The sequence below is a fragment of the Aedes albopictus genome, chromosome 2, assembly GCF_035046485.1.
Source record: "Aedes albopictus strain Foshan chromosome 2, AalbF5, whole genome shotgun sequence".
Taxonomy (NCBI): Eukaryota; Metazoa; Arthropoda; class Insecta; order Diptera; family Culicidae; genus Aedes; species Aedes albopictus.
The window spans coordinates 213,766,038-213,782,666 of record NC_085137.1 but is presented as its reverse complement, the minus strand read 5'-3'; the positions used below and the strand labels follow the sequence as shown (position 1 = coordinate 213,782,666).

The 16,629-nt window shown below is 40.3% G+C and overlaps 1 protein-coding gene across 1 annotated transcript; it reads right to left on the bottom strand.

Annotated features, from left to right (window-relative positions):
• Positions 1-1,894: 1,894 nt before the first annotated feature.
• On the bottom strand, positions 1,895-14,684 carry LOC109420437 (adenosine kinase). The gene is made up of 5 exons (XM_029854898.2): positions 14,364-14,684; positions 14,069-14,230; positions 3,441-3,602; positions 2,721-3,316; positions 1,895-2,521 (listed from the first exon to the last, which is right to left on the bottom strand). The coding sequence occupies exons 1-5, from the start codon at positions 14,390-14,392 to the stop codon at positions 2,310-2,312; spliced, it is 1,161 nt and encodes a 386-aa protein (XP_029710758.2). The 5' UTR covers positions 14,393-14,684; the 3' UTR covers positions 1,895-2,309.
• Between the last annotated feature and the right edge of the window lie 1,945 nt (positions 14,685-16,629).

Genomic DNA, 16,629 nt, shown 5'->3' with positions numbered 1-16,629 from the left:
AATGCCTTGGTGAGGTCGTTGTTTCACATAATCCAATTGCATATATAGGGTAAAAGCTCCCTTAGTGCAGGTAGTACCAATAGTAGTGGTAGTGGCAATTTAGCACTATTTCGACCAAAAAATTTACAAATGGCATTTTTTATGGATGCATCATACCTAATTAATAACATTAATTCAGTTTTGTGTGCAGGATTTGGCGAAAAACCAATTTAAAACAATTATTTTCCTTAATTTTTTTGCTCCTTTGCACCTTTAGTGGTGGTAGTGTTCCTATAGTGGTGGGTCCCATAAGAATTCAATGGAATGCGCCACTATAGGAACCAATGTTAAATTTTACCTCCATAATAGGAACCGTGTACCTATAGTTGGTGCAAGTAATTTATTAGCTAAAACTGAAATAAACAATGGTTTTTACATTTTTCCTAGCAAATTTAAGTGATAAACTACCGATTAACGTTTTAAGACTTTTTATTTTGAGGTATTATCAATTTTATTCAATTATTTTACTACAAGGAGCTACTAATAGCACCACTATTGGTACATTTACCCTATAGCGTTACAAGGAAGGCGAATTGTCTACCGTAAGCATCTATTGATGAAGACCTGTTACAGTAGCCGTTGAGTGTTCTCCACTGATACATGCCTGGTTTCACTGGCATACAGCAAAACTATTTTGAGCACCTGCTGCTATAACTCAGTCAATTTCAAACAAATTCACATGATTATTTTTTTTTTGTACATGGCAAGATACCGTGCGTATCTAATTGTATCCCAAAAATCAAGTCAATTGGTTCAAAGTTTACTGTGTTATAACAGCAGGTGTAGGTGCCTCTACCCAAATGGCACCAGACCCTATTCCACGTTTGAGTTCAAAATTCGAATTTTGGTGCGTCTACTCATCTGATTGTTTTCCATGCTGTGAATATTGAGTAACAATCCCTTCCCAGCCATCTTAGCAAACTACAGTGGAATCACTGGCATAATATGGGACCTCACGATGAAGGCGACTTAGTCCGCTAAAGCTCCACTGCTCAATTCGGAGTAGCAGGGCTGGTAGCAAGTCACTTTTTAGTGACTTAGTCACTTTTTTTCGGTTGGTCACTACCTAAAAACTGCCGGTGGACGCATAAATGTCCCATGTGCAAAAACAGACAATCGAGAAAATCGCGTCCAAAGTTCGAAAAAAGTAAATTGTCTCAACTATGAAGTATAAGTGCTGAATCGTGTTCTAACATCAACCAATTTTTAATTTGAGCTCTATTTTTTATTTTAGAGCGATTTTATAGTTCCATAGGATTTCGTATGAAACGTGACGCTTATGCGTCCACTTTTAAGAATGTTACAAATCGGCCATGCATTTTTTCAACAATTTTCGGAACAAACTACCTATTTTTATTTCCCCATATGATAGTACCCTACGATACATGGTCATGGGCTGCAAAATCTCAATATTGCTAAAAATGCACATGGGACAATTATGGTTCCACCGGCAGAAAAGTACCCAACGTTACCCTATTCAACTATGTAGTCGGTTGGTTAAGAGTAAAATGTTAACCCTCGACCAGTCGCGTCTTCGATCACTCTCAGCGACACCACGCTTACGCTGTGTAACACAAACTTGTATTTTCCATGGTGCGTGTACTTGGTACACGATGCGACCGCTCCTGGGTTAACCCTTATGTGGCTGACAGGGTACCCGGGTACCCAGCGCCCATTTAAAAAGCACGGTGTAGAAAAAAGCAAAAAGTTTGTCGGACACATAACGGTTAAGCATATTGGCCAATAGATATGGTTTTACCGAGACTATTGTTTGCGAAGAAGCTAGGTAACTGGAAAATGTGAGGAAAGTAACCCAGGCACATGGTGTTTCGGATATTAGGAAATTACCACGTGATTAACAGTTTTGAATATATATTATAATGATCTTATGAAACAAATGTGGCTTGTTTTTCAGCGATTGCATAATTTGTGGCCTTAAAACTCATATAACGAAACATTATCAAAACATTTATAGAGATTCAAAACTATCACCTAGAAGTGTATACTTTTTTAATTGCACAGTCAGCGCACAATCGTTACTCTTCCTTAAGCACTAAAGCTAAAACAGAAATAAAATGAGATCACACTACCCTCGTTCAGACCAAATTTTTGTCATTAAGGAAACAGAACACCATTCGTTTGTTCTAAGGGACTACATAAATAACATGCGCTATTACAAGTACACCTGTACCGGGCTGATAAGTCGCTTAACGGATTTACGTACACAGAAGAGAAAAAAAACACATAAGGATAAGTAGCTCGCGATAGTTCTAGGCAAGTGTCGGTTCAGCATCGTCAGCTACTACCGGTGGAACCAATCCGCTAACCGGAGAGGTGGGCACAGACGACGGCAGATTGCAGCCCACCTGACGAATGACCTTGGCAGCGACCTTGCTGCCATACCGAATGCAATCCAGCAGTGTTGGACATTCGCCGTTCATGTACTTGTAGAGGAATCCGGCCACGAAGGAATCACCGGCACCTGCGGAATAGGGTATTAGGAGTTTAGGTAGTAGTACACTAGTTCATTAGATATAACGAAGCCACTCCTCGAAATATCAAGAGCACAATTCTGAAGAAGCAAATGACGATGTGCACTGAAAATTTGATCGACTCGCTGTTGGAGGTCTATCAAACAACTTTATGGAGATATATTGTATTGTATATTGTAGAATACTTACCAGTTGTATCGATTACTGCCTTCTTAGGAATAATCGGAACCTGATAGGACTCCGCGTAGAATGCACTACCATTGCCGTGATAGAATCGAACGCTTCGGGACCCATCCGTGGCGACCAGGATCTTCTCCCGATTGATTTTCAAGTACTTCCTAATCAAACACCGGGCCAAATCGTCCACGGTGGCACACTCGTAGATTTCGGCCAGCGAAATGAACTCCGTCAGATTGCCGAACACCAAGTCAGCCTGTTCGACCAGGTGTTGCATTTCTTTGGTAAAGTTCTGCAGAATGTAGCTGGCATTGAGGTTGGTGACGAACAGGTTCGGCGTTCCCTTGCAGTACTTTTCGTAGATGTGTTTGCATATGGCAAACTTTTCCGGCACGAAGTAACCCTCAACGTAGAATATGCGAATTTCCTCGTCGCTATCAACATGAGCCGCCGAATTGCAGCTTCCGATCTTGCTTTGACACCAACGTGACGTGACGAATTCCTTCTTAAAGTGCAACGACGCCCCGATGTTTGCATTGAGGCTGCGCTTATCACCGCTGATAAGACAGATACAAGTACCCGTGGAATACTCCGGCAGGGTTTGAATGCTAAAAACGAATAATGCATGTGTGTAAATTAGGCTATAGATAACGATCATATAAAAACACCTTAGCAGATAATTAGTAATGAAACGGGCTAAAGAAAGATAGAACACCCACAAAAAGAACTTACCACGTGGCCAGCGAGCTATCCTTCAGTATCTGCGTAAGGATCTCTCCATTCTCGTCCGCCCCGATGGCACCGCAGAACATCACATTCTTCTCGCCAAGTGCGCGCAAAATTCGGCACGTGTTCAGCGCAGAACCGCCAGGATTGTATTTCGGTTTGCCGCATCTAAAATAACAAATGGGAAGATAGGTACCTACATATATAGGTAATATTGAAGAGATCGAAGTTTTAAATAGCGACACAGTGGAGTGGAGGGCACGGCACTCTCTTCATTGCGTTTTTTTTGTTTTTGTGCTCCATGTGAGGGGTTTTGACTGCAGCAGTCAGGCGTGTAGCTAGGAAGGTGCACATAATCTGTATTTATTATTGCAGACTACATCTCAAATTGGACTATCACACTTTTTTTTTTGGTACGCCTAAAAAGTGTGATAAAAGTACACATTTGCCTCGGATCGTCTCGACTTCTTCGGTGCACTTATTCCTCCATTTACAAGGAATAAGGGCACCGAAGCCCATATAGCCGAGGCGGTAAACGCACGGGTTCGATTCCCGGTCGGTCCAGGATCTTTTCGTAAAGGAAATTTCCTTGACTTCCTTCGGCATAGAGTATCGTCGTGCCTGCCACACGATATACACATGCAAAATGGTCATTGGCAGAGGAAGCTCTCAGTTAATAACTGTGGAAGTGCTCATAGAACACTAAGCTAAGAAGCAGGCTTTGTCCCAGTGAGGACACATTTAATGACGCCTCGGATGGAAATTTTCCATTGCTATCTATCTCGCGGAACAGGCAGAACTCAGTTTTCCGGATGAAGAAGCGCCAGCGAGATCGCGAAGCGATGGAAGGGCTGTACCGCGCTAAGGACACACGAAAGTTCTACGAGAAGCTGAACCGCTGATTGAGAAGGAGGTTAGCCAGCCGGTTGAAAAACAACAAAGCCGCTGGAGCAGATCAACCACCAAGCGATCTACTAAAATGGTGGAGAAGCACTACACTGGGTCATTACTGGGTGGAGAAAGTTTTACCGGAGGAATGAATGGAAGGTATCGTGTGTCCCATCTACAAAAAGGGCGACAAGTTGGATTGCGGGAACTAACGCGCGATCACACTACTGAGCGCTGCCTACAAGATACTGTTTCAAATTTTAAGCCGCCGTCTATCACCGATTGCAAGAGAGTTCGTGGGGCAATATCAGGCTGGATTCATTGGTAAACGCACTACAACAGACCAGATGTTCGTCATCCGCCATGTGTTGCAGAAATGCCGCGAATACAACGTGCCCACACATCACTTCGTCCCCTTAATGCTAGAACTAGGTAACAGATTTTGCGAAATCGCGAGCAATTTGTTTACATCTGAACGTTCACCACAATAAACAAAAGTTTGTCGATTGAAACTACAAACACACATAATGATGCTTCATTTAAGACCAACAAAGTGTTTGTTTTGTAGCAGGATAAGTTTTACCAGCCATTTTAGCCCGTACTTTCCAAAACGAGTTACCTAGTTCTAGCATTAATGGGGCGACTTGTTCATCGATTTTAAATCGGCGTATGATACAATCGATCGAGACCAGCTATGACAGATCATGCACGAATACGGATTCGCGGATAAACTGATACGATCAAGGCGGCGATGGATCGAGTGATGTGCGTAGTTCGAGTATCAGGGACACTCTCGAGTCCCTTTGAATTTCGCAGAGGGTTACAGCAAGGTGATGCTCTTTGGTGCTTGCTGTTTAACATTGCTTTAGAGGGTGTAATAAGGAGAGCGGGGATAAACACGAGTGGAACGATTTTCACGAAGTCCGTCCAGCTGCTTGGTTTCGCTGATGATATTGATATTATAGCTCACAAGTCTGAGACGATGACGGAAACGTACATCCAACTGTAGCCAGGCGAATCAGATGTGTCGAAGACAAAGTACATGATCGCAAAGGGCACTAGGGAGAAATTACCGCGCCCGCCACCCCGAATTTCTATCGACGGTGATGAAATCGAGGCGATTGAAGAATTCGTGTACATGGGCTCACTGTTGACCACCGACACACCAGCAGAAAAAATCAGAGACGCATTGCGGCAGCAAATCGAGCTTACTTTGGATTCGCAGAACTCTACGATCGAACAAAGTTCGCCGGCACAAGAAGTTAACTACAATCTACAAAACGCTGATTCTAGTCCTCTATGGACAGAAGACATGGAATCTACGTGCAGAGGACTAAAGCGCCCGCGGAGTTTTCGAAAGGAACAGTTTACAGTTCGTTTTCAGTTTATTGGGCCCAATTAGTGACTTAAACTAGATCATCCCAGACACTCAAGAATCTTTTCGAAGAACACACTTCATCCGGTTCGATGCGATATTGGTTTTTGTAGCTAACAGATATTTTTAGCGTTCAAATAACTATAATTGTTGTTCAGTTAGGGGTCTCCAGTTAGTCTAGTGGTTAAGGCTACAGATTGCCAATCCGGAGACGGCGGGTTCGATTCCCGTTCCGGTCGGGAAAATTTTCTCGACTCCATAGTGTATCATTGTACTTGCCACACAATGTACAAATTCATGCAATGGCAGGCAAAGAAAGCTCTTCAATGAATAACTGTGGAAGTGCTTTAAGAACACTAAGTTGAAGCGATGCAGGCCGAGTCCTAGTGGGGACGTAGAGCCATAAATAAGAAGAAGATGTTGTTTACTTATGGTTCTCTGAAGTAATGATTTTTGCCTTAATCGTTGATTATACAAGCATTATTCACAAGAGCTATATACGTTATCGTAAGCTAAGACCTCTACGGTGAAATACCATAAGAATAAGATTATACTGAACTCTCTAGAAAAAAGCACACGATTGTGTAGACCAGTGTTTTCCAAACTTTTAGGAAGTATAGCCCCCTTAAAGCTTGAGAAGTACATTTTCGCCTCCCTGCCCTAAGTAAATTTTTTTTCCTGAAAATTTACTTAGTGGAAGCCTTTAAAAGCTCACTATTTAGCACTACTGTGGCAAACCTGGTATTTGGTGTATGTATCTAAATTAGAATCGTTCTCATTTTCGTTAAGTTGTTTTTTTTTGCAAATACACTGATTTTTTGCATTAAAAAAACTGCATCATTGCATGTAAAACCAATACGTTTTGAAATAATGTTTGTCATGTCATATTCTTGAACAAAATTGAGCAAAACAGATCGGACTGTGAACATTTACGACCACTCGTTATCCTCAACCAGATGTTTTACTAGTGTTCTTCAACACCCGAGATGTTTGGCCACCACAAGTACTCAAATAAGCAATTTAAAAACAATTACAAAAATATCTTTTATGCAAAAAATACAACTATGGAATAAAGTGGTGTATTTCCAAATGTAGTCAGCTTTGCTTGGTAATTGGAAATTTAAAAAAAGCCAGTAATGCAAATTGACAAGTTCCTATGAATTGGAATTTTTTTTATTGTCAAATAAGAAGACATGCATCAGTCATTACTCGGTTTCGAGGGAATTCAACGCTGAATTTGTGGAAAAATTTCAAAATAGCTCATAGTAATAAGCAACGTTTGGAATTCCTCCAGGAAGCCTCTCTGAAATATTTTCAAACAATGTGTGACGAGTTTCATCCGAAAAGTGTTCTTAGATTCATTTTAAACTTCATGTTTATGATTGAAATTTCCATGAAAAACAAACCGCATGTTAGTTGATAACAAAACTTTCGTTATCAAGTAAAAAAAAACCTGTTCCTGTTATAATTTGGACAAAAATCAATCATGAATTTTTGCCATAGAAGTTTCTTATTAAGGGGATTTCCAGAATCACTGGGAATTCTCTCGACAATCAGTATAGCAGTATTTTTTTTTTCTTGGAATTTTGCCATTAAATGCACGTAAACATAAAAAAATCTGTAATATTTAGTCTATCTCGAAACAGACATTTTTCAATAATCCTAGAAACAAAAAATCTTGAAATGTCAGGGAGTTGTAATGATTCAGTTGACATTCAATACAACACATTTCAATACTTTTGATGCTTCTCAATCATTTGAGAAATCGCCCCCCTTTTTAGTATTCTCGCCCCCCATTTTTGGTTTTTCAAATTTTCGCCCCCTGAGAGGCGATTTCGCCCACTTTGGGAACCACCGGTGTAGACCAAGTAGAGGTGAGGCTACAATAAATGACACAGTCTTTCACAGAAGCGAGTCTCGCGCTTTTGCATCCTGTCAATGTTTTGCAGGCAATCCAGAGCTTTCGGATTGCGTCACTGTAAGTTATTCTAATTTAAATTCAGCATTTAACCTATGCTAACTGCTTATCTGTAATTCATTTTTACAGCGGGATCTTCCGCCGTAGGCAGATTCATCGCGGGTCAAATAGCTATCATTCCAACTTGAGTATGATTTTAAAGAAGCAATTGATGGGTTTCCCGAGGGGTTTCCCCAGCAGCTGTAGCTTCTGTTCACGACGAAGCACCATACCATAGACTTATTTGACCTTGAGTGGCTACTAGTATTTTTGAGATGACGATCCCTTGAGGAATTGTTTATTTAACACATCAAAATATCACATTGATCCAGGACTCAGATTGACGAGAATAGATACATAAGAGGATTTTTTTTATTACCGAACAGTTTGGGCCGAAGGGTCTCCGATTTCAATGAAAATTTCACCAGATAGAGGTCGCGGGTATATGATCATATGTGGCATTCTAAAAAATCATAGAGGACTATTTTCCCGGAAAACGCTAGATGAAATTTCACGATTTTGCAAAATTTTCTAAAACACCCCAAATTTTAGAAAATCATATCTCAAAAACTATGCATCGTAGAACAAACTTTTTTTTAGTGAAATCAACGCGAAATTACCTCAGCAATCCAATAAAAGTACACCAAGAAAAAAAAAACTGCTGATAAAAGTACCGTCTGTATCATAGATTATTTTCAACATTTTTTTCTAAGCGCAAAAACTAATGTTCTTCCTTTTGTTCTTTGACACCAAAATGAAATCTCTTACCGTTTTGGAGATATAGCTAAAAACCAACGGCCAGTCGCTATATTTTCATAGGAAGCCATCTACAACAGCGGCCGTTCACTTGTCGCAACACATTTGCATTGCAACAAGCAAATGACATTCTCTCATTGAAACGTAAGTTTGCCACTAACGTGCATCGGAGTACACTGACAGCACATCTATGGCACTTGAGTGTCTCTTAAATGCATTGAACAGTCATGTTTTGTAATGATCGTGTTTGTATATAAAATGTGTTTAAAATTACGGGTTTACAACGAGCGAATGCCACCGGTGATCGTGAGATTACTTATTGCACTCAAACCCTATATGTTTTCCATTTCAATTTAGGAAACGAAAGACTAACTATTAACTATTATTAAAGAATGGTTACTACACAGCGAATTTCTATCTCATTTAACTGAATTTTACATCGAATAATTTCACAGCGCAACATTTTTTTGTCTCAAGAACAAACTTATGTGTCTCCGAAGGTTTTTGGGCAGCTGAATCCGAATCCGGGCTCAGATTTGCTCCAACACGTCACAATTTTGAGCTATACCTCAATTTATAGGGCAAAATATGCGATTTTGGGCTTTTTTGACTGCAAGCCATTAAGCTTGGAAATATTTTTTTAAGCAATCAAAAGGTTAATTGGTCAATTAACATCTAAATTAACGACTCATGCAAAATATTTCATTTTACCTAATCTAATTTTATAGATTTAAGCATTTTATGTTAGTATGAAAACTTGCATGCAACTTTTGGAGGATGACTTGTATGGGAAATATCGTACCTAACATAAATCGCTTAAAACTATCAAATTCGATTTGGTAGAACGAAATATTTTGCATGAGTCGTTAATTTAGATGTTAATTGACCAATTAACCTTTTGATTGTTTAAAAAAAATATGTCCTTGCTATATGGCTTGCAGTCAAAAAAGCCCAAAATCGCAAATTTTGCCCAATAAATTGAGGTATAGCTCAAAATTGTGACGTGTTGGAGCAAATCTTAGTTAGAGCAGCCCGGATTCGGATTCAGCGGCCCAAAATCCTTCGGAGACACATAAGTTTGCTCTTGAGACAGACAAAAAGTTATTTTTTGTTGCGCTGTGTTTCTTATACGAAATGTTGAACGCAAGCTTCATACTGAGAGCAAGCTGGAAATTTATTAACTGATGGAAAAATGTGTGCGATATGACGGTCCTTTTGTTACAGGTTAAATGGTGTAATAATTTAAACTGCGTAAGTAACAAAAATGTTTATTTGTGTTGTATTTTTTATTATAATTCTTTTGATTCGTTCAGAAATAAAGAAAGCATTCTAGAAATTTTCAAAAGATATAGTTAAGGATCCAATGCTGATCAATGGAGCTTGGTAAATGCACAGGATGTGAATATAAATGAGGACGTTAGAGGATTTCTCAAAATTAAACATTTACTCGGCATCTTAGAGCATTAAACAATTTTAGACAATATTTTGATAATTTGAACCGTGCATCGATTCATTGGTTGATTCGAATATATTATGGGTAGTAGGAAAAGCGAATACTGGGCTACTCGAATAGTTTGGATCGTTTATGTTCTAGTTTGACATTTGCAAAATACCGTCATGTAGTTCATGATGATTGACGAAACGTTGAATAGATTCAAGTTTTTTCAGCAAATTGTTAATACCTAAATAAAGATAACAAGGTCTACGCGAATCAAATTGTTTGTCATGATAGTTCTCAAAACTGATGAAGTACTTTGAAAACAAACCAATAATAAGAAAAATAAGTTATAAATTGATTTGATTGAATAGATTTTTTTCATTAATAAATGTCAAAACTTACTTTGACGATAATGATCGATCCTCGAGCGTATCGCGCTATCGCAACTTTTGTACACTGAGTAGCTCTATACCTACTCGGAATCAATGTTTATGTGATCATTGCTAAACATTATTATCGTCACTGTTGGAATTGTGTCGCTTCTTAGAACATGATAAGCTTGGTTTAAAGCAACAATGTTTTATCAGTGCGTTAAGAAGTTGTAGGCATGGAAAACTCTTTGCTTTAATTTGTTGCCCGTACTAATTAGTACATTGTACATGTTTGTTCCTCTAATCAGTCTAATCTATGGTATATATATATTTCAAAGTTCTGTTAAGTTTTAAGTAAATGTTTTTCTCAAAGCACATCATACAAACACATTTTGCACAGATCATGCAACTAAATATTGAGTGGAAAATGATCTCATTGTCATTATTGTGTATAGAAGAATCGACATACCAATGAATTTGTAAGCAACAAAAACACTATAAAAAGAAAACAAAGTTTTGTGTGTAAAGAGACCTTATAGTTACCTGATATCCACTAACCGTTTGCATATGATTACTTTAATTGATATGGAAAATATATGTTCAAATATGCGTTTGCTCTTTGTGAACTTGTTATTTGCAACGCTTTTTAGTTACAAATCCATTTATTTTTTAAAATTTGATAAATTGTTGCATTTAAAAAGCAATAAAGTGTCATAGTTGAGCCACAGACAAACAGACGTCTCACTCTACTCACTTCTCATCGTTACCCTTTTTAACGATTAGTTCAAATATTTTGTAGTTCGCAAATCGCTCGGTCACGGCACTCGCATTGTTTTTGCTCCTGTTTGACGTTTGCTCACTACTGCCACCTACTGAGTGATTTGCGTAACACAGCCTGGTTAGCATTGGGCGATTATGTTTTCGTGACGATGATTTTTATCGCAATTTGTTCTAAGTGATACGTCTGTTTGTCTGTGGCTGAGCTGTCAGTCATGCTGGCAGTGTACTCCAATGCACGTTGGTGTCAAAGTTACGTTGCAATGGGAGAATGTCATTTGCTCGTTGCAACGCAAATGTGTTGCTACAAGTGAACGGCCGCTGTTGTAGATGGCTTCCTATGAAAATATAGCGACTCTCCGTTGGTTTTCAGGCGATATCTCCAAAACGGTAAGAGATTCCATTTTGGTGTCAAAGAACGAAAGGAAGAACATTAGTTTTTGCGCTTAGAAAAATTTGTTGAAAGTAATCTATGATACAGACGGTACTTTTATCAGCATTTTTAGGCGTTTTTTCTCTATGGTGGAAAATTTTCTGAGAAATTTTTTCTCGGTGGTATGGTAGGTACGATATTTCCCATACAAGTCACCCTCCAAAAGTTGTATGCAAGTTTACTTGCCAACATAAAATGCTTAAATGTATGAAATTTGATTTCGGTAACAAATTTTGAAAACGACGTATAATCAATGCTACACCATTGATTATACGTCGTTTTCAAAATTTGTTACTGATTTGGTAAAACGAAATATTTTGCATGAGTCGTTAACTGCCGCCATTCGCACAACAGTCCCATGTGAATAGGAATCCCAGCAAACACATGGGACTGTTATGCGAATAGGAGCAGTTAATTTATATGTTAAGGCGAAACTGGAAGCATTTCCTCACTTCTTGGTTTTTGATTTTTCATTAATCAATGAAGCAATGTTTTCAAAATCGGTTTTCGTACACATGTAGAGAATGGTTCAAGGTATCTTCTGATTTTTTTTTCGTATTGGAAAATGTTTTTCGTTTTTGAAAAAACATTTTTTGAACGAAATTCAACAAAAAAATGGTTTTTGAAAAAATGGAAAACTTTTTCAACACGAAAAAAAATCAGAAGATACACTGATCCATACTCTACATGTGTACGAAAACCGTTTTTGAAAATATTGCTTCGTTATTTTATAAAAAATCAAAAACTGAAAAAAATGAAATGCTTCCAGTTTTGCCTTAACTGACCAATTTACCCTTCGAATACTTCATAAAAAAAAATTCCATGCCTAATGGCTTGCAATTAAAACAGTCCAAAAACGCATATTTCGCCCTATAAATTGAGGTAAAGCTCAAAATTGTGACGTGCTGGAGCCAATTTGAGCCGGGATTCGGATTCAGCGGCCCAAAATCTGCCAGAGACACATAAGTTTGCTATTGAGACAAAAAAAATGTTGCGCTGTGTTAGCGCTCTTAAATTTCTGGACAAGCGAAAAGGTCCAAAAATAGGACACCTTGTGTAAATGCTACATCCATATTTCTTCCGCTATTCCAAATTGCGTTTAAGATGGATGTGGCCGGAGATAGTAAGGGTATTCACTAAACAGATTAAATTGCTGCGTAAGCCATGATTTTCTGCTTATTTGAAATGTTTCATGATTTCGCAAATGAAATAATCAAAGATTGCCTTGGTGATCGCGACGTTTAATCAGTTTAATCAGTTTACGCTGTTAAGTGAATCCCCCTAGTGCCATTCATGCTTTGATGCTTTTGGTATTCTTGTTTAAGTTTGGACCAATGTTAAATCCCTAGCCTTGTTCTTAAAAGCAGTCTGAGCAAGATTATCAGAAGGTTCATAAATCTACGAGGTACCTATACCGACCGTGACTACGCTTCTTCTTCTTCTTGGCGTAACGTCCTCATTGGGACAAAGCCTGCTTCTCAGCTTAGTCTTCTATGAGCACTTCCACAGTTATTAACTGAGAGCTTCCTCTGCTAATGACCATTTTGCATGCGTATATCGTGTGGCAGGCACGAAGATACTCTATGCCCAAGGAAGTCAAGGGAATTTCCTTTACGAAAAGATCCTGGACCGACCGGAAATCGAACCCGTCACCCTCAGCATGGTCATGCTGAATACCCGTGCGTTTACCGCCTCGGCTATATGGGCCCTACGCTAACGCTAATTTTTAAAAACAAGTAGGCTAAACTACCGCTATTCGCAAAACAGTCCCACCTTTGCTGGGTTTCCTATTCACATGGAATTGTTGTGCGAATGGGGGCAGTAAATGCCTATCTCTTGTATAAATTATGTTTTGTTACGGGATTTTCCATCGTACCCAGATTCAACCCGAGTCAAATACTTATCTTTCAAGTTCGAGTATGGTTTTGAAGAAACCATAATGGATGGTTTTCCCCAACAGCTGGACAAAGCTTCAGCTTCTGTTCACGTCGAAGCACCATATCTCAAGTGGTTCCCAACTTTTTTGAGATGGCGACCCCTTTGGAAAATTGATATATGCTGTACCCAAGGAAGGAGGAAAGAGGAAAGGGATCTCTAACTAAAGTAACGCCGTCATCGGCCACTTCTGCAAAATAGCGATCAAATGGATCGGCTAGTGCGTAAAAATACTGATCGGAGTGATCTCCGATTTGAATTTCGCATCTAGTTAATGTTCATGGTCAATCTACTGATGATTCTGTCTGGATTTCGGTCCAGTTTGGCGTGCAGATTAAGAAAATGGAATTATTCCAACCCCGCTAAAGAAACGAATTCGCTTACAGTTTGGCCAGATGCCACCCTTCCCTTCTGTTCAAAATATTCTAACTACCTACACGCCTGAACCGCTCAGCAGCACTTTTACACAGCTCATTGAGTCATTGAACATAGTTAATGCTATACTTAGCTTGTTGGCGTTCAGACTCAAACTGGTTTTTTATCTGATTCGCAATAACCAGCTCATGTGCTGCTGCAGTGCAACCGAACTACCTACTTCAGCATCGGCTGCGCTGGTGGTGTTAGAGCGCGACCCCCACGAAGGATATGTTTTAGGTAGCAGGCAGGCAAGCACGTATAAAATGTATTGACCCATCAGCACTTACGTCTCCACGGCAACGGCCCCCAACCGGGCCAACTTATCCGCTGGAATTTCCCGCTGGTCATCCTCCTTCAGGTCGAAATCCTTGAGGATCTTGTTGTCGTGCAGCTCGACACTGATGTCCAGCAGCACATTTCCGAATGCCACTAGCCTTGGGCAGCGATCGCTATTTTTGCGCGAAACGAAACAAACACACAGGGAAAGATTACATGATTAGTCGCGAAATCGTCGTCATACTTCTCACGCACTTAGCCGCACATTCAAGATAGGTAGGTACCTAGGTACCATCGCACACTCACCAGCTGCTTATTTGCGAATCTTTAGTCATCCTGGCTGTCCTAGATATATTCCTCACCAGAAAAGATGCTGTTCTACTAACACAATACTCAGGTGGCACAAAGCGCGGGAATGCGACTGCTAATCAAACTGTACGCGGAAATATCGGTTCTGGACTTGTAGGGTCAGCTGATGATGCATTATCATCTGCGGCGATGCACACGGAACCCGCGACGATCACGGAACGGAACACACTACACTAGAACTGCATCCGCTCACACACTACTGCTTGCTGTTTGCTTTGCACTCTCGTCGTCGTCGTCGTCGCCGCCACCGCCGCCGTCGCGAATTCGACACTAGAAGAAAAGATTAGTTTTTCTTCAAGGACGTATTGTTGTTGTTGTTGGAGTTTCGTTTTCCGTTTGGCCCGAGGAGCTGTGCCTCATAAACGCCACTGACTGTGACGGTTAGTCGTAACCGTCGTTACACTTTTAGCCTTGACATTCGGATGAATTTTAGTATGTTTTTCATCTCTTCATTTTTCAGTCCATTTTCCTCATTTTCCTCTCGTACTAGGTCTTGTATGCGTCTATGTTGTTCCCAATCGAAGTGGTTCCTGATGTGGGTGTACTTTATGCAGTTTAGCAGCATGTGTTCCGTTGTGTCCATTTCATCACATAGATCGCATTCATCAGACTCCGCCAGCCGCATTTTTGCTAGCCAGAAGTTGGAGAAATCGTGTCCGGCCAGTATCCTGTTTAGCGTTCTCACTTCTTCACCATTGAATTCTGCGTTCCAGAACCACGGTTTTAGTGGGAAGCTGCTGAAAAGTTCGTAGAACTTTTTGCCTTTGTTTTCACAAAGGGCAATGTTTTTGTACCACTCGTTAGTTGCTTCTGCAAGTTGCTTCTTGTAACGTAATACGATGTCATTCCAGAGAAGTTTGTTGACCATTATGGCATTACTGGTCAAACCACCCTTGGCGAGCGCATCCGCGGCTTCATTGCCGGCTAGACCGACGTGTCCGGGGATCCATTGGAGTACTGTTCCCGTCGATTGCAGCTCTCTGCAAATGTATCCGGTGAGACTGTCCCATAACCTGGAATCTTGATGTTTTTCCAACAGCAGGCATGCTGATTGTGAGTCGGTGAGTATTACCGTATTTTGTCTGTCCAACTTTGCTATTTCTTCTAGGCCAACCCGAATGGCCAATAGCTCCGCCGTCATGATACTGGAGTGGTTCTGTAATCCGATGCTGATATTGATTCCGTTTTCCTGTTCGTAGACGCCGATTCCGCAGGCGTCTGCTGTTCTCGATGCATCCGTGTACACCAGTCTCCATTGGGTGTAATTTTGGCTTATGTATTCCAATACGATTTGCCTCATAGTAGAGGGTGCCATATTCGTCTTGTTGATAGGCATTCCGTCTATTTGATGTCGAATAATGACCTCATAGGCCGTCTCCGCCGAAACATCCTCGTAGACTCTAGTGACTTCCTCCAAGTTTTCCTTGTAGATCCTTTCGATGTACGTATATCTTTTGTTTTCGTTTGGATCGTCGTTCCTCAGTTGTAGCAATTGGCGATACACCACATTTTGCTTCCTGAAGTGACCTGATATCCTCTTCTTTGTCCAATAGTATCGTTGTAGTTCTAATGGTTCCTCGTTTGCTAAGGCGGCCAATGTGTTTATAGGTGTTGTCTTCGAGCATCCCGTGGCTATTCGCTGGCATTGTCGATGTGTTACATCCAACGCGTTTCGATAGGTTTTTGATGTACTACCGTAGATGGAGCTTCCATATCGTAGGAATCCTCCGTATAGGGCTTTATGGAACAACACCATTACTTTTGGTGTCGCTCCCTTCTTGATGCTACCGATGATTTTCAGCATGTTCTGTCGATCCTTGATTTTGTGCTTCAGCTCTCTCACATGTGTACCGAAGTTCAGATTATTGTCTACGTAGACGCCCAGATGTTTGTAGTATCTGACGCATTCTATGTTGTCATCCTTGATCTTGAGGTCTATCTTCGTTTCTTTTGGCTGAAATACTATTGCTTTGGTCTTGCTTCCATTGATTGCCAAGTTCAGTCGTTCGCTGCAGGATACGAAGCTGTCTATCGCTAGCTGCGCCTTTTCCTTGACCTCGGCCAAACTTTTTCCGCTTACTATCTTCACGAAATCATCCGCATATTGCACCGTCACCACGTTTTCGTCTTCATGGTCTGTTTTATGGAGCTCTGCCGTATATAGGTTGAAGAGAGTTGGCGATAGCACATCCCCCTGGGGTAA